Source organism: Tiliqua scincoides, chromosome 2 (assembly GCF_035046505.1).
Source record: "Tiliqua scincoides isolate rTilSci1 chromosome 2, rTilSci1.hap2, whole genome shotgun sequence".
Classification (NCBI taxonomy): Eukaryota; Metazoa; Chordata; class Lepidosauria; order Squamata; family Scincidae; genus Tiliqua; species Tiliqua scincoides.
In genome coordinates this window covers 197,487,550-197,513,312 of record NC_089822.1, presented here as the reverse complement: position 1 = coordinate 197,513,312, position 25,763 = coordinate 197,487,550, and the positions used below count along the sequence as shown (strand labels likewise).

Genomic DNA, 25,763 nt, shown 5'->3' with positions numbered 1-25,763 from the left:
ACTTTTTTTAAAAGATGATTTGAATTTGTTTCATTTTCAAGGAAATGAAAAGGAGAAGCTGGAGATGTCTTTATCTGCAAAACAATTTATGAATTTAATTTGAGGCACCTCATTTTGCAACTGCAATTAGTAAGTCTTGTGTTTATTTTAGAAGTAATAGAGAGATGCTCCAGAATGCATCAGACGGACCCCTCCATCAAACCTAAAGCAAAGCAAAATTCACTCTGCAGGTAAAATCCTTAAATCTTGTTGCTTTGCAGTCTCCACTTAGGGAAATACTATACATTATTATAGTTGCAGAAAGCACAGTTTTCTGCAGGGAAACAAAATAGAGACATATGCTTAAACACTCATGTATATGGATCTGGGAAATCTGGGACAATGAGTAAAGGATTCATTTTTTCAAGAGTCATGTATCCCACATTTGGAACAATTAACCATTAGTCTGCCTTAGACTACTGCTTCACTGGTCTTAGATAAGCTATTTCTTGTTATGAAAATAACCTTAATCACTGCGTCTGCACAAAGTTCCTTGAAAACCAACAGAACCAAACTACATTTAATTGTGCATTAGAATGCCATCTTCATATGGCTAAGGGCTCGTTCCTAACCAACTTTCCAGCACTGGCATAGCCATGCCAGTGGGGCATGTGCTGCATCATGCAGTTGGGTGGCAATCACAGAGGCCTCCTCAAGGTAATAGAATGTTTGTTCCCTTACCTTGGAGCTGCATTGCCCTTACCTCAGTGCTAGAAAGTTGGTTAGGATTAAACCCTAAAATATGTATCTAAATGATTTATAACAAATGCAGGAGCATCAAACGTTCTTGTACATATATATACATCTGAGGGCACAATCCTAACCCCTTATGTCAGTGCTTTCCAGCACTGGCATTGCGGTGCCAATGGGATGTGTGCTGCATCCTGCAGTTGGGTTTCACTCACGGAGGCCTCCTCACAGTAAGGGGATGTTTGTTCCCTTCCCTCAGAGCTGCACTGCCCTTAAGTCAGTGCTGGAAAGCACTGACATAAGGGGTTAGGACTGCACCCCAGTCTAGTAGCCAGAGCTGTGCCATCTATTTGGCTGGAAAGCACTGACATAAGGGGTTAGGATTGCATCACCAATTTATGTATTTTTTATGATTAATATATTAACCAATTAATTGTATTATTAAACTGTTCAGTGCTGTTGACTATAGTACAAAGGCACAGGAAATTCAAATCCACAGCTCAGTGTTCTACTTTTTGGTCAGTCAGAGGTTGAAGTAAATGTACTATGAAGAGGTATTCTACTTCGGCAGTCATGAGTGGTCTGGGAGCACAAAGGGACATGGTGTGATCAGTCAGAAGAACAGGGCTTCCATCAGCTTCCAAGAATTCAGGAATTTCCACTGAAAGTCAGGACCCTGGACAGGTCCGCAATGATGACAGAACAGACTAGGCTAGATGCAGTATTCAAACAGACTTGAATGTTGTTTCAGCGGATCTGTGAAGTTGACTAAGGTTTATATAGCTGCTGAAACATGTAAGACAGCAGAAATAGCTTGTGCCAATTTTGTGCCCAGGCAGCACTGTCATCCCCCTAAAAGTGCGCGTGGCAGTACCTGCACTCAGTCGTGACCCATGCCAAAGTGCTATGCCGCATCCACAGTCCTTGTAGTTGTCCTCTACCAACAGTGCTTGCTTTAAACTGGCAGTGGAGAGAATTGTTCCAAAATGCTCCACACCGTCATTTAGAAGAAGCAGCTCTGAAGGAGTATGCAAGCCTCCCCAATAATTTCTTCACTTTCTCTCCAAGACAGTGAGTGATAAAAAGATGGAGCAAAGGCCAGGGCTGGTGAACTGGCTCAGTTGCCAGTTTGCTATTTTCCCCAGCCCATCACTCAAAGCAAGCACTTTGGTGAATCTTATGGATGGGATGATCCCTGTAAGGATTTCTCCTTCCCCTGGGAAGTCCACCATGATATAAACAGCTGTTGATTTCCTATGGCAAAGGGGAATCACCTGATTTCACAGTTGTTGATTCTTATGGTCAAGGGGGAACTGTGGTACCCTTGTAAATTCCTCCAAAGAGTCCTATGAACCCAGATGAGGGGCAGGGATGGATCTTCCAGGCATGGAGGGGGTGCTGACTAATTCCTGGGGTATTCACTGCACAGGAGTTTCTGAAGAAGGGGAATCCTGGGTTTGTGCCCAAGGATTTCCCAATTCTACCTGATCCTCAGATTCATACACCAATTGTGGGGAATCCAGCCCTGGGCAGCAACCCTGGCCATCAGGACAGCAAACTTCTCAGAATTTTCTTTCTTTGCTCCAGGTACCATGTAATACTGATAGAGGGGAACAAGGAAGATTTTGAAGTCCCACCAATACCCAACACACAGCCTGCAAAATGTCCCTTTATTTATTTAAAAAACAACTTATCAGCTGACTACATCTTCTGAATCTGCCAGTGAAGATATAAGCAGGACCAATGGATTTTTACCTTGTCCATTCACTCCAGAAAGGTTTCTCTCCAGAAATGTTCAGCTCATCACATGAACAGATATGCAATTTTTCTCAGGGTAAAGGGCTATGTATCCTTTGGTTCTGTGAAATTCCTATTTATGTGGTACCTACTCATTAACATGGACTATACTACCTCATTGAGAACAGAATATAGGATTGGATTCAGAAGATCACTTTGGACTGACCATGATCTCTGACGTCACTTTTCAGAAGGTACTCATGCAGAATTAGGATTAATAAAAGGCTATACACGCATGTCAGATTCCACAGTTACTAGATTTTCCAAATGCTATAAAGTTGCGCATGCTGAAAATGTGGTAGCATGGATGCCATCAAACACTAAAGCCTTTCAGATAAATGATTGTCCAAGATTGTGAATTCAAAAGGGTTGACTGAATTCATCCTAAGAATTTCAGCAGTTTTCTTTACTCTTAATTTTTTTAAATTTGCAGTGGCAATGTAATTTCATATATTTAGTGCTAGCAAAAGTATTTAGCCCTGATCGTGCCAGTTGTCTGAAGTATCTGTTTATAGAAGGAGCAGGGATGGGCTGTAATATTTCTCAGCAATTCACTGAAAGCTAAATTTTCTACAGAGGATAAAGTTAAAACAGATGCCTTGCATGATATTACAGAAGTATATTCTCTCATCTAGATCATGAGGCTTGTTGTCTCTCACAGGTTAATGTTATATAAATTGTAATTCTGTCAATCCTGTTACTTGGTTTTCACCTGGAAGAAAGGAAAGCATCACTGCAACCGGGGCTGACCCAAGATTACCTGATGCTTGAGGCAACATGCCAAATGCTGCCCCCACCATAACTGACAATGTGCCATCCTCTGTTCCTCTCACTCCAATATTCTAGCTTAGCTCTCTCCTCCCCTATCTCTTTGTTCCTCTCTTCCTTTTCCATTCCAGGGAGTGCAAGAAGGAAGATGCTTGCAGTCAGACAAATATGGCCTCCCCCACAAATCTGCTGCCAGAAGTAACTGCTTCAGTTGGCCTTCAGTTGCAACCCTGACTGCAACATAACTTTCAGGCACTTTACATTGATGCTGTTGGTAGGACAAAGATCTTATGCTAGGATTGTCCACTTATGGTTCTTGCTTCACATGGGACAGCTGTCAAAATTGTCAAAGAAATCTCACAGCAGGGCTGTGATCTTTGTCACCTGAATTTCCTCCAAGATCTCAAAAACTTTCATCAGAAAAAAAGTTTAAATGTCTTGCAAGGGAGGGCACCAGGATGCAGGTCTCTTGTTATCTGGTGCCTGGGGCATTTGGTGGGCCGCATTTGGTGGGTTATCTGTTATCTGCAGGTATCTTGTTATCTGCTCCCTGGGGCATTTGGTGGGCCGCTGTGAGATACAGGAAGCTGGACTAGATGGGCCTATGGCCTGATCCAGTGGGGCTGTTCTTATGTTCTTATGTCTTTTAATATATTGTACGGTTTTTAATATTTTTTAGTAATTTTAATTTTAAAAGATAAGAACAATAATTCAAGAAACATTTTAGTACTTGGACGAGGAAAGGTTGGAAAGATTGGCCATTTTCTTATCCTTATGGTTGCAATCCTACGCATGTACAAGTCTCTTTGAAATTAATGATACTTAAAGTTTCATTAAAGTCAATGGGAGTATTCCCACCAATCTCAGCAGAATGTAGAGACACTGTAAATGTTTAATTTCTCTCCCCCACAACAAGAGGGTGCATCATTTGTTTTATACACAGCACAGATGGTAGTCTGAAAGAAAAAAAAATGCCTTACTGCCTCCTATTTTTAATGTTCTAATTTTCAGATTGCCTATTTTTTTTTCTTTCCAGTGCTTTGCTGCTGGAAAAGCCGCTAAGAATTCAAAGAGAGTCAGCTTTATTGCTTTTGTCACTTTAAGACTCCAGAGCTGCTTCAGAGAACAAACTTTGAGATCCAGCTTTGAACAGAGTACAAACGGTAGAAAGTAATTATCATTAACAAGATGAAGAGCACATCACGTGCCCAATAACTGCTGCTCTAACCTCTCCAGGAGGACTTTCATGCCAGACTGCAGTCTTATACTTCTCCTGTTACAACAAGGACATGTATAGCAATAACAGGAATGAGTCAAGATTGTTTACACTGGAACGATAAGTGTCACTCTGGCGGCAGCATCACTTGGATGTTGCCAGTGCCGAAAGAAGTGATTAGAAGATTTCTTTCTGGACTTGTTGGACTAAGCTCAAACAGAGACAGAAGAAATATAGTATGGCATCTTCTCCCCATATGTTAAGGGACAAAATGAGGCTATAGAAGGGAGTGAGGAAGAAAAAAAAAACAAGCACCATCTACAATAGTCTTCTCTCAAGGTTACTAAAAATCCTAGACAATGTATAACCTCTGTTCTGATGTCATTGCCTCTTTTCTCCTTTGATGCCTCTGCTTAAGTTAGATAAAGCCTTGAGAAACATTCTGCTGCACACATAAATAAAAACAGCACCAGAACTGTGACAATATTCCCTTCTTTTTACGTTCTAGAGACTAAAAGGAGACATAAAATAAGGCTGATATATCTTCAAAACTTTCTTGTCTCCACCAAAGCAGTTTAACTAAATAACAGACAAGTACATGTGATCAGCATGGAATGAAAGTAAAATGTCTGTGGATTACAGTACCTTTAAAGTCACAAAATACTGCTTGTCTAAATAAAGCAATTTAAAATATATAGTTTAGCGCCCAATCCTATCCTCTCCCACTGACACAGTAGAACCGAAAATGAGTGAGCTGTATTCGGGGGGGGGGGGGAGAGAATCCAGAGGGGAAAGGAGAATTACTCCTCTGTAAGTCTCCCACTCCACAATGAATCTCTTTGAACTTGAGTCAGCTCTATAGCTGGTGCAAGTCCTACAAAAGAAAGGGGGTAGGAAGGCTGCTGACAGAGGGGATAGAATTCAGTGCGTGCTATCATGGCTGGATCCACCCCCTCCCACAGCCTTCCTTTCCCCATTCCTCTCCCTCCCACCATATTTTGGCTCCTTCCCACCCCCACTACTACTATACCTGCACCAGTGGGTGTGGTAGGAATTGACAATAAGCAGGGAGCACTGCCGCCTCTTGAAGCAGCATTCCCAAAATGGCTGCTGATAGAGCGCTGCGTGGCAGCCATTTTGCAACAGGTGAAGTGTCTTCTGCTGTCACTAAGTGCTTTCTAGTACAGTCCAATCCTACATGGGTTGCTAGAAAATTTTTGCAAATGGAGGCATTATGGTTCTGTCCCAACAAGTAGATCTAAGCTATGCTTCTCATCATTCTTCACTCCCATTAAGAAAGCAGCACACCATTCTTTTAGGTCATCCTATTTTGCATTCCTCTGCCAATATTTCCAATAACTGCACAAATTCTGATGCTGATTTATGGTGTTTCTTCTGCTGTAGGAATTTCAGTCAGTTCTGAAGGTCAAGAGCACATGAAGATGCAAATTCCATGAATAGTGAAAAACATCTGACTATCTCTCTCAAGTACCATAAATACTTTCACAAGCACCATAAAGGAGATCAAACACATAAAACACTTTCAAAGGAATTAATATGTATATAAGTGAGAGAAGTTTTGTCAAAGATTGTTTACCTAAAACTCTCAGTCTCTCGGCTCCAACCACCACCTCATTGTCATCTGCAGAAAACAACAAAACCCCCTTGGTGGTGTACACTTCAAATTTTTGGCTGTGTGCTTCCACTGCTTTGGGACCTAAAGAAAAGAAAGAGAGTTTAAGCTGTTTTCTCTTTTTTCACTGATGTCATGTTGAAAATCAGACATATCTGTCCTGAATTGGATAAACAGAAATGCAAGGAGGGGGTTATGCTAATAATACTGCATATATTTTGGCAATTGAGAGCAGAGATGGCATGACCCAGAACACCACTTTGGGTCTGCTGCTTCTGCACAATTACAAAATAGTAAATGATTTGTAAATAAATAACAATATACAACAATCACAATTGTAAATAAATAAAACCAGCCACTCACAGGGCTTCTTGCATTGTTTCCTCAGTTGCAGAAGTGCAGGTCTTCGGTTTTGATTTAAAGGGATTGTACACATGAAGGAACCTCTTTGTGCAGTCCCTACGAATCAAACCAGAAGTTCTACACTTCCATGCCTGAAGAAACTATGCCTGAAGGAAGGTAGGAGGTGCATGATCCACTTTCTGCTCACTTTGAGCAGGTAGAAAGTGGATCAATTCAGACTGCACCCATGGCAGGTTGGAGGGATGTGGCGGCAGCAGCAGACTGGGGGTAAATAGCATGTCTGCCACCTTCCCAATTTGCTTCCCCTCCAATTTGCAGCTGATGCAACCCACATTATCTTGCCGAGTGGATGGGCTTCCCCTCCTTGAGAGATTAGTAAGTATATCTCCTCTTCTCTTCAATAATTTATTTCCATAAATATCAGAACTGTTCTTGCCCCTTTCTCTCTTGGGCTTGTGTCAGCTACAGAGTTGGTACAGGTCTATGGAGACCCATTGCAGAGAGGTACAGAGGGATAGGCGAAAATAATTCCCCTTTTCCCTCCAAAGCCTCCCAGTCCAGCATGTTCCCCCCCCTCCACCAAATATAGCGCAAGTGCATCAGAAAGGTGGGAGGATAAGATTGGGTTCTAAAAGTTCAACATTTTCCACTGTGTGTACCAAATTCTGTGGCAGGTTGTATTATGCAGTTGAGACAGCCTATTTCCTTTCCATATAACAGAATTCAGAATTTTGAGCATTTCTCACATATAAGTTGTTCACTGAAAAGGCAGATGGGAAAGGGAAGGTCTGTAAGGATTGTAGAACATGCTGAGAAACTGGTAGCAGTGCTGCTCATTATAATTCCCATTCAAGTCTAAGAGTCAATGTTAATACACAGTTGTTATGCACTCTTAAATTACATTGATTTCAATGAGATAATGGACTGATTTACGTATAGACATGACATGTAGCCTGCATATGTAGTGGAATATGGAGCAAGTCCCTCTCCCCCCTCCCCCACATTACACCTAAAACACATTGTCAGGAGTGTGTGTCTCTCCTACAATATACAGTCACCACAAGGGATCAACAAATAACATATTATTATTATTATTATTATTATTATTATTATTATTATTATTATTAACAGTATTTATATACCGCTTTTCAACTAAAAGTTCACAAAGCGGTTTACAGAGAAAAATCAAATAACTAAATGGCGCCCTGTCCCAAAAGGGCTCACAATCTAAAAAAACATAGGCAGCATGTTTCTGCATAGAGATGTATGTGTGCTGCATATGACACATTCCACAGGTGACTGAGATGCATATCCATGAGAATCCCTCTGATGACCCATGCATGTAGGTCATCAAGCTGGGTTGGATGTGAAGTTGCCCTTGGTACACTTACCTATACACTGGGTTATTCCCTAATTTAATATCAAATAACCCACATGTTATCAGGTATAGAAGAAAAACTATGAGAGCTAGAACTTTTTTTAAACAACGTTTTGGATAAGGTTCCTAATTCACAGTAGGGATTACATCCGGCATTCTATAGAATATAGAACATTGTAAAACTTCTTTCCACAATACACATTAGCACTTTGCCCAAGGGCAAACCTTATATTTTTATATGCTGAACTAATTAAACTTATGCAGATACACTACGCTGCATTGAGCACTCAAAGCCAACATCCATACTTGACGTTTTTATTGGAAGAAATTTCCAAGTATGATATGAACAGTATGTATTTTGGCATCTTCTATGTAATATTCTTGGCAGAAAATGGGATTTGTCAGAGAATTAACCTATTATGGAAAAGCCACAGGACTGAGGGTCATAAAGAAAGATTTTATCCAATAAGGCTAAATTTTTGCATACTAGTTCCTAGATCAGCAAGTGCTGTTGTTGTGGCTTAAGTATATACAGATGAAAGAAGGAAAGGATTCTGTGATCTGTTAAAAGTCCTGCAACAGCAATCTTCTATATACAATAAACCAGGAGCATTAAAAAAAAATTATCTTTATAAGTTCTAATATTCTAGTTCAGTGATTCCCAAACTTTTTTGACTGGTAGCTCCCTGGACCTACTGGACCATTGGCCACAGCTCCCCAGTAGGCTACAATCCTTTACATTGTAAAGGGATTGTATAGTGGGTTTTTTGCAAGGATTCCGTGATTCCCCAGGCTAGATTCCATGGTTCAGGCATGACTCAGTTTAGGAAACACTGCTCTAATGCTAAACACTCTTCCTTGTGTAAATCTTCCTAATCTCAATGCATTTAACCACCTCAGTTCCATATGTTCCCATTTCTGCTAATGATTATAACTATTATTATTTATATGATTATTAATTATATGATTATGGGCGCAATCCTAACCCCTTATGTTAGTGCTCTCCAGCACTGGCATAAGGGCAATGCAGCTCTGAGGTAAGGGAACAAACATTCCCTTACTTCGAGGAGGCCTCCGTGAGTGACACCTAACTGCAGGATGCAGCGCACGCCCAAGTGGCACCGCTATGCCAGTGCTGGAAAGCACTGAAATAAGGGGTTAGGATTGCACCCTATAATGATTATAATTATTATAACCCCTGCTAACTGGGTAAGAGGCACTTTTTAAGTGGGCGCTCTTCTTTTATTTAGCGGGGGGAGAGTAAGTGGTCCTCCTCACCCCAGCACTGTCTTTTCTAGTGGTTGTCTGCTGGTGTCTGTTTGCATCCTTTTAGATTGTGAGCCCTTTTGGGACAGGGAGCCATAAGTTGTTTGATTCTCTCTGTAAACTGCTTTGTGAACTTTCCAGTTAATAACAACAACAACAACAACAACAACAAGAATCATCATCATCACCATCATCATAGAACACAGAATTTTAGGAAATTCTCCCTGATGTCTAGCTGAAATCCACTTCCTTGTAGTTTCAACCCTTTGGTTCCAGCCTTGCCCTCAGAAGCTGTAGAAAGTTAAATTCTTCTTCCGTATGACAGACCTTCAAATACTTGAAGATGGCAGTCATATCTCCCCTTAGTTTTCTCTTCTCCAGGCTAAACATACCCTGCACTTTTAACCATTCCTCTTAGGATTTGGGTTCCAGAACCCTAAGCATCTTAGCTACCCTTCTCTGAAACTGCTCCAGCTTATCAACATCCTTTTAAAATCATGGTGCCCAAAACTGGTTGCTATATTCCAAGTGAAATCTGATTAGTGCAGTATCGAGTGGAACTATTAGAACTTGTGATCTGAACTCTATGCCTCTAGTAATGCAGCCCAGCAGTACATTTACTTTTCTTTTTGCAGACTCATCATACTGCTGGCTCAAGTTGCAGTCCACTAAAACAAACAGATCTTTGCCTCCGCTGAATTTCATCTTGTTGGTATGGGCCCAATGAGTAAGCCTGCCAAGATCATTTTGAATCTTGAGGGCCCAATCCTAACTGGCACGGGCTGACACAAATTCCAGACACTCCCTGGGAGTGTCACAAAAATGCTGTAAAGGTGGGAAGGTGGGGAGGAGGTGGGAGGGAGGCATTTTGGGGCAGGGGGAGGGTGGGCGGCAGGCGGGAACGTGGGCAGCTGGGTGGGGAGCAGGAGGTGGGGCCAGGATCCGGCAGTTATGCCAGATCCTGACCCTGTTCCTGGGCGGCCCAGGGCAGTGCTGGGCTGCTCAGATTTGTTCCACTTCATCAGGTGGCACAGATCCAAGTAGACCCATTGGGGCTGCTGCAGTATGACAAAGGGTAAGGGGAAATGTTTCTCCCTGCCCTGGGTTGGCCTGCAGTCGGTCCCAAACTTGCACTGGATTCAGCACAGCACAAGTTAGGATTGTCCCCTGGGTCTGCCTTCCAAGATGTTAGCTACCCCCCTTCTCCCTGACCTATGTTATATGCAAATTTGATAAGCTTTCCCTCTATCCCTCACATCCACATCAGGTATTAAAATAATGACCAGCACAGGGCCAAAGACACGCCCCGAGGCATTCCACTCAATACTTCCCTCCAGGCTGAAGTGGAGCCATTTAAGAACATTCAATGGGAATGGCTGTTCATCCAGCATTGAACCCATTTCAAAACAATACCACATAGTCCACATTTTACCATTTATCCACAAGGAGATTTGTGAATTGTATTGTCAAACAACTGATTTATAGCGTACTTCCATAAGGAGAAATATGGAAGGAGAACAAAGTATGCCATGTCAAAGTTGTCTGCCCAGCTGGAGGAACAGTTCAGTAAAAGAATCAGTTTAGTTTCTTCATGCAGAGGAGCCCAACTTCTTGCTTCAGGAGAAAGCCAAGGTAAAAAACAAAACAACAAAAACCCATAAACCAATATGAGCTGTGGAAAAATTATTTCCCAACCCTAAACAGAATGAATTAGATGATGAATGTGAATAAATGTGTCATACCCAGAGGTGTTGCTTAGAGTGTGTGGGCCACAATGGGTGATGTGCGTGGGTTGTGTGTTTGTGACACCACTACTGGCCAAAATTTTTAAAATCTTTTTTGAATTTTCTAATAAAACCATCATGTTGTATACCATTCAATGTGTAATTCCATGCAGAACTCAATGAAACAAACCCAGCTTAAATATATCTGTTCTATCAAAAGTTATAGCCAGAAAACCAGCAGGAGCAGGTCAACAGTGGATCAACACGCCACTGCCTAGGGCGTTGCCCTGCCCACTGCATTGGAGGAGGAGGTCCATCAAGGGGATGACGCACTGGCCTCCTGCACAGGGTGATGATTGAAACATACAAAATTATGCAGGGAATAGACAGAGTGAATAGAGAGATGCTCTTTACACTCTCACATAATACCAGAACCAGGGGACATCCACTAAAATTGAGTGTTGGGAAAGTTAGAACAGACAAAAGAAAATATTTCTTTACTCAGCGTGTGGTTGGTCTGTGGAACTCCTTGCCACAGGATGTGGTGACAGCATCTGGCCTGGATGCCTTTAAAAGGGGATTGGACAAGTTTCTGGAGGAAAAATCCATTATGGGTTACAAGCCACGATGTGTATGTGCCACCTCCTGATTTTAGAAATGGGCTATGTCAGAATGCCAGATGCAAGGGAAGGCACCAGGATGCAGGTCTCTTGTTATCTGGTGTGCTCCCTGGGGCATTTGGTGGGCCTCTGTGAGAAGCTGGACTAGATGGGCCTATGGCCTGATCCAGTGGGGCTGTACTTATGCTCTAACTCTAGTGACGCCACAGGTCACACGAGAACTTGCCAGATGTATCTGTTTTGCAGTTGAAAAGGTATATATGTAGTCCGTTCATATAGTACATCTGCATGTGAGAATCATATGTGGAAGTCAAGCTGCATATCCGAAACAGAAAATGCACATCAGCTGTCAGGATCAAGCTGTGACACTAAATAATTAATTATGGCTGTGATCCTAACCACACTTACCTGGGAGTAAGCCCCACTGACTATATTGGGACGTACTTTGGAGTCGACATGCACAGATTTAGGCTGTGTGTCTTTATTTCAGTGATGCTTCTTGGTACAGATTATCCCCCAGAGCAATGCTGGGTTTTTGTCACTCCCTTTCCTATTTATCCAGTTTTGGATTAGATTGTAAAGCCTAATAGATGTGTTACAGTTTATGTGAAAACATAACATATGAAACACTTCTGTGTGGTTAGCAACTCTATGTGGTGACTGTAATCTTTTAAACTGCAGGCACACAACGATGTAAGCCAATGCTGTGCTGTTTGCAGTTGAAATGTTGAAGTGATGAGCTGGATGTCCTCAGGAACAATTCTCATTGCACCCTTATGACATGGCAGGCACAGCCTGCTCTCACTTCCAGCTGCCAATGCAATACAAGGAGGTAACAATGCAGAAGACATTGGCTCACACAGAATTATGCACTGACTCTTCAAGCACACCATTGCAAATGGGGTTTTCATGTGCTTGCAGTGGCACTCAAAGTTAGTTCATGCATTGTTCAACACATGCTGTCACAGGCTGAACAAGACTACCTCTGAAAGACAACAGGCTCTTTCTGTGGCTATTTTCATCTCCTGAGTATTTTTAATAAGAGTTGAATGATGTTGAACATCTGATCCTTTGTTTTTCCACTGTATGTGTTATATAAAATGGGGATGATACATTTCTCAACTCTCTGGCAAGGAGGAAATATTAATTCTTCAAAGGCTATTTTTAAAAATTAAAACGTATTAAAACCTCATGTTCATTATACTATATCGTTAGCAGAGTGGTTATTATGTTGCACAGAATTACAGAATTGCATTCAGAAGTCCATGTTGATCTGCACCTGGGTTAGCTCTCAACATGTTACTTTCTGGGCAACTGTATGTAGAATGACATTTCAGGGAAATACTATTGTCTTTGGTGACTTTGCTGACCCATGTCATTTTTGCTCAGGCAGAAGTGATAGGCAAATAAGTACAACAGCCATGCCAAATGCAACTGGATGAGATGCAAAAATGATGTCCTTGGAGACCACAGTATGAACTTAAGGCTGCGATCCTAACCACACTTTCCTGAGAGTAAGCCCCACTGAACAAAATAGGACTTCTGAGCAGACGTGGTTAGGATTGTGCCCTTAGTTATCACTGATTGTTGTGGGTATGCATACAAGTAGCGTAAGGTGAAGGTATCATGAAAATAACTCAAACACATTTTCCTTCAACTGTAATTTTACAAAAATATTATCCACACAGTTGCAGCTATTCAGAGTGGATTTCCAATGAATCAGCCAGAAGGTTGGTTGACTGGGTTTTTTCATAGTTCCTGATGCCACACAATTGCATGCCGAGTCCCCATGCTTATGATTCCCTGAGGATGGGCTTGATGTACCATAGCAACCAAGATTAGATCAGCATCTACACTGCACATACCCATACCTATTTTATACCATGATAAGTCATGGTGAACATTTTCTGTTACACATTCCTTAGGTCCTTGTGGAACTAGAGTTCCTTAGAGAGAGGGAATGACTGTAAAAGCAGTTCAGGTTTGTGCTGTACATGGACCTCTAGTTTCCTCTCCTCTGTCAATAACATCCAGTTATGCAAACATATAAAATGAGCTAGTTGACATGATACTTCTATTGTCTGATCAACTACATGTGTTGAAAAGTGAAGTGAGGGGAAGACCCCAATGTGTGTGCATGGTGAGGGTGCACATCTTTTAATGTGTGGGGCCCACTGGAAGATAAAGTAACATCTGAACCAGCTCAATGTGATGTCACAACATCAGGCATTTCCTCCTCTATGTCCCAGCAAAAGCAGTGGTAGTTCACCCTAAGAACACCCTACAGGTAGAGGAGGAGGAAGGAGGATCAACTCTTGCCATGATTTGCAGCAAAGCTGCATTTGTCATCACATCCAATTCCCTCCAAGAAATATGTATTCTGCGCTATCTTAGCTACATGCTACAACTTCTAAGCAACGGAAATTAAAATAAATCTTAGTTCTACAAAATCGAGATTGAATGCATACCTAATAACCAAACAAACACTTAGGATGTTTTTGGAATGCATTTAGCATTAATATTTTTATACTTCTCAGTAAAGAACAGTGTTATAGATTACTGCTGATATTACACTTAGCTGAACCATCGCTGTTTGCAACAGCTGAAAAGTGCATTTCAGAAGCAGAACACTAGTTCTGGCAGATAATGGGCATGGAACTGGGCCATATTTTCTGTTGGTCAAAACTTAAACAATGGGTTTAAGTTGTAGTGAACCCTTCTTCAAATATAATTCAAAAGTAGTTTTTTCTGAGAGAGAGAGAGAGAGCGAGAGCACAAACATTTGTTTGCAACTGAATAGGTTCTCAGTCTGAAGTAGCTAAAATGCATTTACCTGTAATCAACTTTGCTTTTTAATACAACTGAGGTTTATTTGCACAATTTACATTGTGCAAAGTTGAGTAGAATTCTGAGAGCTGACCAGCACTCAAACAGTTTCCCTCATGCAGTACTGGGCTCTCCCACATTGGAGTTTTCAAGCAGAGGCTGGACATCCCCCTGTCAGGGATGCTAAAGCAGTTGCTTGGACTGAGCAGTGGGTTGGACCAGATGATCTCCAAGGCTACTTCCAACTCTAACGTTCTATGATTCTACAGTAAGTATAAGTGCTACTATACCAGCTGCTGGTCAAAGGTACAGCCGAGGCAATTTTGTATCTGAAGCAATTATGTTACAAATATCATTCTGGGGACAGGATAAGTGAGTAACAGTGTTTTATGGCCCAATTGGGCTTTAAGCAGCTGGAATGAGTGTTCTGATGTAAGTTGCTTTCTGGCCATCGCAAAACACGACACATGGTGTGTCCAGCCTGGATGCCACTACAAGCAGCAAGCTTTGCAAGTCTGCACAGGTGGTGGGAGGGATGCGGGAGGTGGGTGGAAAGGGAAGGTGATAGGGAGAGGGAGGAATGTGGATCGGGACTAGAAAGGGGGGAGTATCAGCAACAGTGGTACACCAAAATCCTAACCCCTTTCTTGGCCTTGATCCCCTGACATGGGTCCATGCAAATTTGCGCCAGTGATTGAGCTGGCGCATTAGCTCTATCTGAGGAGACCCAGCAGGCCAGCATGGGATTTCTCCACGGCACAGGAACAAATATTCCCTTACCCCAAGGAGCCTTCCAGATGCCAAAACTCCCACATGAGATACAGCAGACTCCACAATCGCACTGCTGCATCACTGTGCAAGAAGTTGTGTTGAATTGGGCTACCTGTCTGAGTTCCTAGGCAAAAGTTGCATCTTTTTGAAGTATGCTGCTCCACTCTGTTGGTTTCAAGTCTGGCAAATGGCACATGCATGCTGTCATCCACTCCTGCTATCTTTGTGAGTTTACTGTTGCTGCAAAATGCTTCTGAGTACTGAGCCGTTTGAACAGTCTACATGTTTTGCCCATTATTCAGCAAGCTTCTTTTGAACACGAGAACTGAATGTAGGATTGAATCTATTTCTTTCCGCAAGGCAATTCTCATACGTTGAACTAAAAATAACTGTTGACTGAATCTTTTTGTGTAATTATCTAGAATGTTGGTTAGAGGCCAGGTGTTATATAAGCAAGGCAGCTGATTCAGTTTCACACATAACAACAGGTTTATGGATTGCTGATGAATGGGACTGCTTCTCCCTCCTGCCAGGCTGTCTACTTTTGTGCAGGCCCTCTTGTGCTCAAAGGCAACTTGTCTGCTGGGAATGTTCAAAAGCATTCATTCCCTGTCAGACATGAAGTATAGTTCGTTAACATAAATGATACTCATCAGCAAAGGATTTTTTTTTAAGATTCCCCCCCCCCAAATCCTTAAGACAGAATGTTTCTATGTTGTGAGTATTAATCAGTAGAGCATCAGCCCTCTTGGGTGAATATAAAGTTTCCAGGGATAGTCTTGCGTCTGTTACAAATGCGACATCAAAATGACTGCTCTCTTCCTGAACTTGTGCTTGTACAAGTGATCTTTTTTCGAAGATCTCCTTGCAAGTGCAAATAACTTTTTGCTTCTAGAAATACACAGCCAGTTGCTTCTTCAGTTCCACTTTTTATTACTAGAGAGGCAAGCGGAGACTGAACTAAGGAAGTTAGTGATTATTATCCCATGGGCTAATGATTGCATGATATCTCATCACATGCCCCTTCTTTTCTTTATCCTTTCCTCAGGCACTTCCTTCGCCTTACCTGTTACAAGACGTGTAAGAACTTTACTCTTCTCATTGAGAATGTTCACAGTAACATTCCGAGCAGATTGGAAGTACAAGGGGTTGCCCTACAATAAGAGCACAAGAGAAAATGAATGAGATGGGCACATCGCTTCCCACTAGAAAACGCACTGTGCTCTCACAAAACCCTGCAGGACGTCTGCATACTTCCGTGTGCCTACTGGGTAAATACTTCCGTGGCTTCTTTTTTTAACATTAAAATAAAATGCCTGCAACACTAGAAATCTGCCTGAGGTTTCTGAGGACATGCCTTAAAACAAGGTCTATGAAATACATTGATCTGACCACACGGGAAGGAATTAGATAACAACTTTCCCACACTAAAACTGCATGTTAATGTAATCTTTTGGTGACTTTTCCACATCGAAAAAATGATTGTGCAACACTAACAAATATGTCTAAGTAGACAAGCAAACTTTCCTGAATAAAATAGATACAAGATGATTTTGCCAGCACAAGTACAGGCAACCAATCCATAGATACAACTAGATCTTCTTTACATTACATCATATTTGTAAATACGAGTATGTTGATTTGTGTAAAGGACTGATTGAATTGTGCTATTGGTGTCAAGTAAGTACCTATAGTGATTCAATATTATTGGAGAGTTCTGGTGGATTATCAAGCCTACAGACTTCATCTTTCTAGATCAGAACTGTCATAGGGACATACAAGCACCATAAGTTTATGGGGTTCTTAAAGAAGTGCTAAAGTCTTAGGGCCCAATCCTATCCAACTTTCCAACCCTGATGTAGCTGCAATGTAGCCCTGAGGTAGGGGAACAAATGTTCCCATACCTTGAGGAGGCCTCTGTGACTGCCTCCCCACCACAGGCTGCACCGCCACTGGAAAATTGGATAGGATTGGGTCCTTAATTATTTACTTAAAATTCAATATATGGTAGCAATGGTTTCAAAGAAAATCTTCAACATAGGCTTACACAAAGATCAGAAAATGAAATTAGTACAACCCAGTGTTTAATAGGCCTTGATCATTTCTTGAATATGGATGTAAGAATTGGGCTAAGGTCTGATCATGAAACATATAATTTTGTTCTGCACATGCCCACCAACTTTCTGATCTCTCAGTCCCCAAGGCAAATATTGCATTATGTTGCATGTTGTATTTTCTTACTGCTTTGAAAGTGGGTGTGGAGCAGAGCTGGATTTCAAACTCAGAATACATAATTATGGTTTCAATGTGTGTATCAAAATCAATTCCAATATCTCACTGTTCAGTGGAGTTATCAACTGCCAACTGACCTATCAAACCCTATAATCTACTGTGACAGACAGGGCTCAGACAGAAGTATTTTGCAGCCCTGATTAATGTTATTTTTTTAACTGGAGATGTAAAAAAAATAAACATGGGATCTTCTGCAGGCAAAACATTTGCTCCACCAATGAGCTATGAAATAGTTCCTGCACCTTCTTTGTGCTGGAAGTGGAGAAGGTCAACAACATTGCACAAGCATCCTGTACCTATAGGAAACAATCTGAGTGAGCCTGCCAGAATGGTTGTGAGTGTCCTCTCATGTTTTCCAATAATGGTCTCTTTGGTATGCAGATTGCTAATCTCAGATTATCCTTTCCTCCTTCCCAGCATCCTCTCCCTTTCCAGCTAGAGAGCAAGGATGTAGAACATTTTCTCATAAATCACAGGCATGCCCCCGTAACTGTGGTAGTTCCATTCCATAACCCCTGTGGATATGGAAAACTGCAGTTACGCCTTTGGGAGGTGATGGGTGCTTTGTTCTCCTCTCCTATGGATGCTCTTTTGAGCCCCACAGAGGTGGCATGTTTCTGCCTGTGGCCTCTGCAGGGCTCAGAATGGCCATTTAGGCAAAAAAAAAGTCACTTCCAATTTTTCGGCAAAACTAGAAGTGACGTCTTTATGCCTTTAAAAGGCATTATGAAGGAAAATAATGGAAAGCCCTCAGTGGCAGACGTGCATGCCCTCTGCGGTGCTCAGAAGAGACTCTGGAGTCAAGGGGAGTGAAACTCCCCTTGCCTCTGGAGGGTTGTGGGTGGGTGGAGGTTCCCCCACATCCATGGATAATTGAAACTGCAGATAAAGGATCCGCAGATACAGGAGCCCTTCATATTCCTTTCTGCATGACCACATACCATGAAGTGAACTTCTTAATAGAAGACTTCCAATCCCCTGCTATGTAAACCTGTTACTGTTAATATTAAGAAAATTTATATACCGTTTTTCAACAAAAACATTCACAAAGTGGATTACAGAGAAAGTCAAATAACTCCCAGAAAAAGGGAGGGCACCAGGATGCAGGTCTCTTGTTGTTTTGTGTGCTCCCTGGGGCATTTGGTGGGCCACTGCGAGATACAGGAAGCTGGACTAGATGGGCCTATGGCCTATGGGCCCGATTCAGCAGGACTGTTCTTATGTTCTTATCATGTTGATGTTGGCAACCTTCAGTCTCGAAAGACTATGGTATCGCGCTCTGTTGTTCTCATCAGCAGCCACTAGAAATGACAGTGTGAAGTGGTGAATAGGGATAGTTACTCTCTCCTCCACTTGGAACAGAGCCTCTTTGCCCACTTATCAGGGTGTGCTTTGCTAACAGTTTGCAGGATGAAGGGCTGACACCAAATCCCTTCAACAGATGATGAAGGTTGATAACATGAAATATCTGTTTGGGAGCATGACACAATGAAGCTGGTTGCATGCATTTCAGCATGCAGGTATTTATCATCATCATCATCATCATCATCATCATCATCATCATCATCATCATCTCCAAGTTGAGTCCTTTGCAAAATTTCTGAATACTTGCTATATTTTTTCATCAAAATACCCTTGTGCGTAAAAATAAACCGTGGCAAACTTCATGTAGCATTGAACTTGCACAGAACACAAGCTAGTTTTTGCTTTTCAGAAGAAGTCCACAATCAAAAGACTATATTTAATTTTTCATTGACACTACTTGAACTAATGTCCCTGGCATAATTTATTTTGAACTACAAATTGAGCAGAAAATAACAGGGTTCAGTACCCAAGGCTGAAGAATTTGTGGTTTCTAGTGACCTACATATACAAAGATGCAGATGCAGATGCAGTCTGAATGACCAAGTGGGATGCTGCCACCACTAGATCTCGACATTTATTGATTTATTTTTATTTGTTTGAGAAATGTATATCCTGCCTTTCCCATGAAAAGCAAATGCCCAAGGCAGCTTATAAAGCCCGATGACAAAAGTACATAGCAAGTAAAAAGTATAAACCTCAAGTCAGGGGTGCTCAATAGGTGGATCGCGATCTACCGGTAGATCGCGAGGCAAAATGAGTAGATCGCGGAGTGCCGACCCCCCCCTTCAGGTGCCTCTGGGAGGAAACGCCGGGAGTAAGGCCCATTGTACTCAATGGGGCTTACCGCAGGTAAGTGTGGCTAGGATTGCAGCCTCACAGCCTAATCCTAGGCATGTCTGCTCAGGAGTAAGTCCTGTTATACTCAGTGGGGCTCAAGGTACACCAACATACATTGTATACATAAATGTTATATGTTATGTTGGCGCGAACATTGTAAAAAAAACTCTGGTAGATCTCCGGGCCTTGCTGGGTTTCAAAGTAGCTCTCGAGCCAAAAAAGTGTGAGCACCTCTGCCTTAAGTTATCCCAAATAACACTGATACAATTGACTGTGTCCAATGAGGTGCTATACAATCATAATATTGTCTTGCAACTTAATTTTGATGCAAGTGAGCCACCGTGAGGCTGGCTTTGCTAAGTTTACACTACAAATATGCATTCATATAAAGAACTGGGTTCAGCATTCTACAAAAAGCCTTGGGCCACTCAAAGTCATATACATGTGTGAGAATGCTTCGGGGGGGGGAGTCTAATTTTCCCACTATTTTTCTGCATATTTTTGCCAATATTTGGAACTTTCTAACCTCCCAGAGACTCAGCATGAGTCCTCTGCCTGCAGTAGCCTTCTGCTTTTTCAATTCAGTGCTATTACAGAAGAGCCACGGGTCAATGCAGGCAAGTGGCATGTGTACTCACTGTCATCATGCCTGAGCTTTCCCAGGAACAAAGGATGCTGACCAGCTCTCCTGCGAAGATTGGCATGTGCCCGCCAATTGGGCAGCCCAGTCCATCTGGGAAGGGATGGGAGGTCCCAGGTGACCCTTACCCCTTCAACAGGCTGACTCTATGACATCTGCAAATCTCATTCTTTTTGAAGGGCATGCACCAAGCAGCTCTTGGTTGTTGCCACTAGTTGGTCACTGAAGTGCTGTGTTTGCACTTCAGTGAAAGACTGACCCACTTCTCATCAGAGGGCACTCCCCTTCCCTTGGACAATGTGTGTAGCCAAAGACAGGGATTATATATTGTTTACTACTAGTCTGTGCCAAATTTGCCAAACCCAATTTTGGGATAGTCCCGCTGTTTCTTTATCTATGGTTTTTGTGTTTGTTTTTTTTAATAATTTGCAAGCTCTTCCCTTTGCTTTTGTTTGTTTTGTCTGGTTTATCAGCAGCATAAAAAGATTTTTATACATTTTTTTTAGTGCCTGCTTGGTCTCAGTTCCTCAAATTGTAGATTGCCATGCTCTCCCAGACTCCTCAACCTTCACTGTTGTTTGTTTTGGTTTCTGAACAAGTGGGGCTCCCTCAGATTTTGGGAACCCCTTTATAGATCACAGAGAGTGGTTTCTGTCTGGCTTTTCCTGCATTGGTGGTGACAGGAGAAATCTACCAAAATTCTCCAAATGCCTCCCAGATCAACCAGCTGGGAGAGGGAAGGAGAAGGGAAGACTGTTGTAAGCAGTGCCCCTGTTTTTGCCCTTCACCGATGTTGCTAGCGCATGCCCTCTTCCATCACCACTTCAGTCAATACACACTGCTATAGTATCTAAAAGGACGCAGCCTGAACTACTTAGCTTGGGTCACACAGTCCTTGTTTGCAAGAGCATTTGCAAGGTAAAGCACTGTAAAGCAAAGATATTCAGGAGAGAGGCCAGCTTGAGAATACCTAGCACCAACTTTGGGCCAGATGTGTTGCTACAGCAGATAAGAACATAAGAACATAAGAACAGCCCCACTGGATCAGGCCATAGGCCCATCTAGTCCAGCTTCCTGTATCTCACAGCGGCCCACCAAATGCCCCAGGGAGCACACCAGATAACAAGAGACCTCATCCTGGTGCTCTCCCCTACATCTGGCATTCTGACTTAACCCATTTCTAAAATCAGGAGGTTGCGCATACACATCATGGCTTGTACCCCATAATGGATTTTTCCTCCAGAAACTCGTCCAATCCCCTTTTAAAGGCGTCTAGGCTAGACGCCAGCACCACATCCTGTGGCAAGGAGTTCCACAGACCGACCACGCGCTGAGTAAAGAAATATTTTCTTTTGTCTGTCCTAACCCGCCCAACACTCAATTTTAGTGGATGTCCCCTGGTTCTGGTATTATGTGAGAGTGTAAAGAGCATCTCCCTATCCACTCTGTCCATCCCCTGCATCAGCGTACGATCTAGTGTGACCCAAGATGCTTTAGGACAAGGTGGTATTTATTTCCTAGTTACTTTTTCAGAATGAAATGATACTTTTTAATCATATAAGAAGTTTGGTGGCGCAACTAAGGAACTAGCTATCAACTTCAACCTCAAATAATGAACTGGGCACCAACTTTGGCCTTTTCAACTTCATCTACTTACAGCGAATTAATAGCATTGTGTAACTGTCAGAGGATGTCAGCTGAACTCAGGAATAAATTCACCCATTCAGTGAGAAATCTTGCATTGCTTTGGACCTAATAGCCTTTGATGTTTACTTCAATTTTCTTCAATAAAAGGGTTCTTAGCTTAAAGACAGATTGCTGTTTGAAAATCATGTGAACACTATGACTTAGGCTTCTTGACCTTCACTAGTCATCTGCTTTTAATTAGCTGAGCCTGTTTTTTTGGAAAGGTCAGTAGACTTTTAGTCACCATTACTCTCAGCTATACAAAGGCTCTAGTTTTTATTACTGATTTGCATGAAATTAGACTATACTCTCTCAATAACATGAGAGAAGCAAAGGGTAGGTGTTTCCACCTACAATAGAGCCAGAGTACACTTTAAAAACACTTAATTGCTGACTCTTTTTCAGACACCTAGTTTACAGATTCAGACCTTTGTCCCTTGTGGTTTCCAGAGAACTAAATTTATCTGATGAAAGAACCATACAATTCATAGTTGCATTAGTTTGCTAGAAAAGAATATTTTTGAGTTCTTAAAGTAACTGCCCACTTATATTTTTCATAATTCATTCCATTAAGGGCTAAAGGAATCTAACAACAAGGATTTATTTTCCTCTTGGAGCTATTGCGCAATTAGCTTCTAATGCCTTCTGCTAATGCACAGAGGAACACTTATCTTTGACACACAGTCCATTAAATCAATTTCTAGTGTATCCTCCTGAAAAAAAAATTCAGGCAGATTTTTCTCTCATCAAACTGCAACAAGAGGTGTGCCTTCTCATTTTCCCTGATCTTCTTACAAAATAATCATGAAATTGGAGGTGGGGGCGGGAGGATCTGTATTTTAACACGTTTTGAACATTATGCCACAGGCTTTGGTCTGCGGCATCAGAATATAAGAAACTATAATCCTTGAGTAAGGTGGCTTCACTCAAGTAAAGATAATAATCAGCGGGTTGATATGCCAACATATATGGGAGCTCAACATTTGAGTAGGGGCAATCTACAATGGTAAAAATGAAATGACATCACTATTATGTGAAATGGGAATTATACAAAGATAAAACGCAATATCCTGCTCAATTAACAAAATAACCCTGCCATGTACCTATTAAAGTGACTGCAGAGCATCTGTGGATTGCCCTGAGTGCTTCTGACTGTTTCTAGGCCCCTGACTCCCTCGGAGGTCTGCTGCTATAACTACCTGTAGAATCTTCTGAGCATGCTCAGAAGCTTCCAAGGAAAATTCATGGAACCCTATGGAAAGTGAAACTGTGCCACAGTGCACATTTACTCTTGAATAGGCAACCGTGCCTTGATCCATTGGAAAGGGCAGGCCAAGAGGAATGCAACACTGCCGGAACTGTCCCGATCTGATGAACACAGGCCCCCGAAACAACTGAGCAGGAAGTCCCTCCCTCCAAAGCGATAAATGTAGAACCCTATGGAAAGAGAAACTGATCTACACATTCACATTTACTAAGCAATTGTTTAATGGTTCCTTGCTATGCTGGTGTGTTTTTTCCCCCTGCACTTGAAAATCAGTTTGTTTCCATAGCAATTCAATGCCATGTTCAATTCTTTTGGTTCAAGTTGCTATCTTCTCAATGTTTAAATTTGGCAATGTTTTAATTTGTTTGTACTTGGCAGCATTTGGTTCATTGCATGAACACTACAAGTAGCATGCATGGCTCCTAAGTCTAGTGCTCTTTGGGGGAGTATGTGTGTGTGTATGTGTTTTCTGCTTGTTTTATTCCTGGGGCTATGTCTACTGACAGCCACAGGCATAAAACACATATATACCACCTACATGATAGTGATTGCACTTGACAAAAATGCTTAAAAATTGATTAAAATATTAATTTGGAATAAAAACACATAACACCACTTTCAGCCCTTTCTTAAGGATAACACTGTCATCCATGAAAAAATAAAACCATTTTAGACTGCCTCTACATATGAGCCACTCTGTACTATACTGTGGCTGTACTGCATGAACAAGGCTAGAATTTCAAGACTGACCTATCATTCCAACCCTAGCTATAATACACAGGCCTACAAAATTGAGGGTCAGAAATGTTTTTCCCAAACTTTATGGTGGTTTGATATTAATTTGGGGTGACGATTCAAAAATTTAGAGATTGGGCTCTAAATTGTTCTCCTCTTTCCCCAAGAATGGCATATATAGTGAGAGCTCTTCCTGGGGAAGCAACTTCCTTAGGGAGGGGATGACCCCCCAGGAGATCCTCCCATATGTCCCCTCTTATTTCACCTTAGACAAATGTGAGATGCACAAAAAGACAGCAGAAGTAGGGTATCGGTAAATTCAATACGGGAAAACAGTTCTTCAGACACCCTGATCCCAAGCCATTTACAATTTTAAAGGTCATAACCAGGACGATGAATTGCATCAATGAAACTGGAATAACAGGGGCAATATCATGGTGAAGAAAGGGTGCAATATGTCTTTCTTAATAGTTTCAGAGATACACTTTACCAGTGCAGGTGGTCTTCAAGGATGGTCCTGTGTACAGCACACTGCATTAATCCAAACAAGAGGTGAGTACAGAATGGACAACCACAGCCAGGTCTCAGTCAGAAACAGGCCCAGTTGGTGCATCAGCCAAAGCTGGCAAAGGCCCTTGGGCATCCAGGTATGAGACCAGTTCAGGAGCACCCCCAAGGGCCAGGGGAGTGAACCATTCAGCATTGGCAAACACAATGATTCTGAACCAGCAGATCAGCTTACCAGGAAGTCCTCTTGTTCAGATTTGAGTTTAGCTTGTTTGCCCACATTGAGTCCTTCACTGACTCAAGATACAGATTCAAGACATTCACAGCATCTCCAGCTGGGAATGACAGAGGAGCATATAAGGGGCCAAACTCTTGAATGATCTCCTCCAGCAGTTTCATGTAGATGTTAAACTAATGGGGGACTGTGGGCTGTGGCTCCAGTGCCAGTTGTATTGATAGGAATGGCTGGACCTGGCCCCAAAGTGATTGCAATGTGCTCAGCAGTGATGTTCTTGCTGTACACTAGCCAGCTGAGGGAGAGAGGTGGGGCAGGAGGATCTGGTGAGGCACCATCTGGTGGCTCTCTCACTATTGAGGTTACCCAGTCATATGTTACCATCTACAGGTACACGTACCAGCCCATAAAGATGGCACATAGAGGATGTGGCAGAAGAGGCATGAGATGGGAAAGAGAACAAGTGGAGTAGGGGTGGAGGCAGGGAAGGAGAGCCAAGCAGAGAAAGAGGCAAAGAAGCAGAGTCAGGGAGAATGGAGGGGAAAAGAGTGAAGGAGGTGAACCTAGAGAAGCAAAAGAGAGAGCGGGAAAAGGAGTGTGGGTAGAGAACTGAGACGAGAGCTGCAGTGTTGGAGGAAGGAAAGGAGGGGTGAGAACAACCAACTGTTGGCAGCTGTTCCAAGCACTGTTCACCCCCAATGGTTGTACGAAGAGGGAGGCCTATGAGGGGCCTTCTCCCGCCTTCTCCCAGAAAAATCAAGGCAGGGCAACAACAAGTGTGTCAGGGCCATGGACCAGGAATCTGGGCACCATACTGGCGATCTTGATTGTATGTAGTGACAGAAATGACCAAGTGCCTAAAGATAATGTGGGCTTTTGCCCATAGTTAACTTGCTCTGGAATAGAGCAAGGATATCATGAGAATGTGCCCCTTTAAAAGTTCATTAAGTGGTCAAGGACACCTTGATTGTATGATGGGCTATAGGTTTTAATTCATGTAGCTTACTAGGTTTGGCAGGTCTGACTTCTGATTGGCTGGGGATGGAAACTAAGTATAAAGGTTCACCATTTTACTAGAGAGGTCTCCTGGATTTTGGCCATACTTTAT

General features: G+C 42.2%; 1 protein-coding gene across 4 annotated transcripts in view; it reads right to left on the bottom strand.

The window, feature by feature from the left end:
• SGCD (sarcoglycan delta) overlaps positions 1-25,763 on the bottom strand; it is a 236,451-nt gene that overhangs the window by 82,998 nt on the left and 127,690 nt on the right. For all 4 annotated transcript variants that reach the window (XM_066614273.1, XM_066614272.1, XM_066614276.1 and 1 more), the window contains exons 4-5: positions 16,158-16,245; positions 6,108-6,227 (exon numbers count right to left, since the gene is read on the bottom strand). In XM_066614273.1, the coding sequence (XP_066470370.1) occupies positions 6,108-6,227; positions 16,158-16,245 (208 nt within the window). The remainder of the gene's footprint in view (positions 1-6,107; positions 6,228-16,157; positions 16,246-25,763) is intronic.